Below are 3,207 nucleotides of genomic sequence, written 5' to 3'. Positions count from 1 at the left end.
CTTTATTGTAGTTTAACGTCTAGCCGATTAATACTTTGTATATCAGTAGTACAGCTAAAATGAACACAGAGGCATATATAGTGTCTCGACAAGTGGCTGTTCAAAAGCATAAGCCTTGTTAACAGAATCACAACAGAAAGTAGAATAAAAAAGGGGATGGGGGTCCATAGCAACTGAATAATTTGACATGCATATAGTCCACCAATCGGAAGACATCATTTAAATGTTTTCATGCTAAAGTAAAGTCTGGACCACTATTGCTACTATGCTCCTCTAAGCCCCATGACACATGTGATGCTGCACGGACAGCACGGACCTTATGTGACATAAAAAGAACTAAAACAAAAAAAGAGGCAAAAGAAAAAAACAAAAAGTAAAACAAGTGCCTGCACAGCACGTCCTTCAGAATATAAGTGATACTTCTTTAAAACCCAAAACCCATATTTTAAGCATAGATATTAAATAAAGAAGTAAAATAGTAATAATATATACATGCTGTCAAGGCTAAAAGATAAAAGAAAACCGAAAAAGGAATAAGAAAAAAACCGAATTTTATAATATATTATCAAACTATCATAATAAAAATAATAAAAAAGAACAGCAACTCATGATTGAGACGTCATGAGTTTTATAAAAAAAAAACACCTATCCAAACAGAACGCGTCAAAACAACTCTCTTCCACATACCATTAATACTTTATACACTTCTTTACTGCTCTCTCACAAACTGCTTTAATCAACATAGACGTTAAAGACGAATCATGACCAATACAAATCCATTTTGCTAGTCAAATCTCAGGCTTTTATCATATGTAAAACAGTCAGTAGCAAGATATAAGACAACATGTCAAAGCCAGTACACAGCAAAAATGAAATACTGAGGTCCAACACTGGTTTGACCATCAATCCATCCAAAGCCTATTCACGCTCAGAAACAAGATATAAACTGACAGGACTTACTATATTTCAAGGAGTATATGATATTTATCAAAGACACACATTGTGAAGATTATATTTGTCTAGTCTTTTGACAAACAAGGTCAACGATAAAAAATAAGATCTCCATCCAGGCCTACAGGTATATAAAGGCTCGTTGATTAATCATTCACTGTCTTTGATATTTCTTTAGGGACTTTTCAGGCAAAGTCAAGCAATCAAGAACAGGTTTCCATCCAGGGCCACAGGTACACCAAGACTCGAGGAGCATATGCTCATTGTCTTTTGTATGCTTCTAGTGCCTTCCGTCCAGGTCAAGCATCAGGGATCCGATCAGAGTCCACGGTTATCAGGTATATCAAAACTCGATGAGCAGTTACTCATTTGTTTTTGTATATTTGTAGTATCCATTCCATCCAGGTCAAGCTTCAAGGTTCACGTCAAGGTCCACGGTTTTCAGATCGAGGTCCACGGTTTCAGGTATATCAAAACTAGATGAGTAGTTACTCACTTGTTTTTGTATATTTGTAGTATCCATTCCGTCCAGGTCAAGCATCAGGGATCCGATCAGAGTCCACGGTTATCAGGTATATCAAAACTCGATGGGCATTTACTCACTTGTTTTTGTATATTTCTAGTATCCATTCCATCCAGGTCAAGCTTCAAGGTTCAGGTCAAGGTCCACGGTTTTCAGATCAAGTTCCACGGTTTCAGGTATATCAAAACTCGATGGGCAGTTACTCACTTGTTTTTGTATATTTCTAGTGTCCATTCCATCCAGGTCAAGCTTCAAGGTTCAAGTCAAGGTCCACCGTATCAGGTATATCAAAACTCGATGGGCATTTACTCACTTGTTTTTATATATTTGTAGTATCTATTCCATCCAGGGCAAGCTTCAAGGTTCAGGTCAAGGTCAGCGGGTTCAGGTCGAGGTCCACGGTTTCAGGTATATCAAAACTCGATGAGCAGTTACTCATTTGTTTTTGTATATTTGTAGTATCCATTCCATCCAGGTCAAGCTTCAAGGTCCAGGTCAAGGTCCACGGTTATCAGGTATATCAAAACTCGATGGGCATTTACTCACTTGTTTTTGTATATTTGTAGTATCCATTCCATCCAGGTCAAGCTTCAAGGTTCACGTCAAGGTCAGCGGGTTCAGGTCGAGGTCCACGGTTTCAGGTATATCAAAACTCGATGAGCAGTTACTCATTTGTTTTTGTATATTTCTAGTATCCATTCCATCCAGGTCAAGCTTCAAGGTCCAGGTCAAGGTCCACGGTTTTCAGGTATATCAAAACTCGATGAGCAGTTACTCACTTGTTTTTGTATATTTCTAGTATCCATTCCATCCAGGTCAAGCTTCAAGGTCCAGGTCAAGGTCCACGGTTTCAGGTATATCAAAACTCGATGGGCAGTTACTCACTTGTTTTTGTATATTTCTAGTGTCCATTCCATCCAGGTCAAGCTTCAAGGTTCAGGTCAAGGTCCACGGTTTTCAGATCAAGTTCCACGGTTTCAGGTATATCAAAACTCGATGGGCATTTACTCACTTGTTTTTGTATATTTTTAGTATCCATTCCGTCCAGGTCAAGCTTCAAGGTTCAGGTCAAGGTCCACGGTTTTCAGATCAAGTTCCACGGTTTCAGGTATATCAAAACTCGATGGGCAGTTACTCACTTGTTTTTGTATATTTCTAGTGTCCATTCCATCCAGGTCAAGCTTCAAGGTTCAGGTCAAGGTCCACGGTTTTCAGATCAAGTTCCACGGTTTCAGGTATATCAAAACTCGATGGGCAGTTACTCACTTGTTTTTGTATATTTCTAGTGTCCATTCCATCCAGGTCAAGCTTCAAGGTTCAGGTCAAGGTCCACGGTTTTCAGATCAAGGTCCACGGTTTTCAGGTATATCAAAACTCGATGAGCAGTTACTCACTTGTTTTTGTATATTTCTAGTATCCATTCCATCCAGGTCAAGCTTCAAGGTTCAGGTCAAGGTCCACGGTTTTCAGATCAAGGTCCACGGTTTTCAGGTATATCAAAACTCGATGAGCAGTTACTCACTTGTTTTTGTATATTTCTAGTATCCATTCCATCCAGGTCAAGCTTCAAGGTTCAGGTCAAGGTCCACGGTTTTCAGGTATATCAAAACTCGATGAGCAGTTACTCACTTGTTTTTGTATATTTCTAGTATCCATTCCATCCAGGTCAAGCTTCAAGGTTCAAGTCAAGGTCCACCGTTTCAGGTATATCAAAACTCGATGGGCATTTACTC

At 39.1% G+C, this 3,207-nt stretch overlaps 1 protein-coding gene across 1 annotated transcript; it reads left to right on the top strand.

Moving 5' to 3' along the window:
- Positions 1-844: 844 nt before the first annotated feature.
- PHYBLDRAFT_176473 (hypothetical protein) lies at positions 845-3,178 on the top strand (the record flags this gene model as incomplete). Its single annotated transcript, XM_018437788.1, has 13 exons — positions 845-973; positions 1,130-1,289; positions 1,341-1,416; positions 1,468-1,523; positions 1,575-1,756; positions 1,824-1,882; positions 1,950-1,989; positions 2,057-2,115; positions 2,167-2,455; positions 2,507-2,582; positions 2,634-2,837; positions 2,889-2,965; positions 3,033-3,178. Coding segments are annotated over 13 exons (1,553 nt in total), but the record flags the coding sequence as incomplete, so codon positions are not given.
- Between the last annotated feature and the right edge of the window lie 29 nt (positions 3,179-3,207).

The sequence above is a fragment of the Phycomyces blakesleeanus genome (assembly GCF_001638985.1).
Source record: "Phycomyces blakesleeanus NRRL 1555(-) unplaced genomic scaffold PHYBLscaffold_79, whole genome shotgun sequence".
Taxonomy (NCBI): domain Eukaryota; kingdom Fungi; phylum Mucoromycota; class Mucoromycetes; order Mucorales; family Phycomycetaceae; genus Phycomyces; species Phycomyces blakesleeanus.
This window is presented reverse-complemented; position numbering and strand designations above follow the sequence as displayed.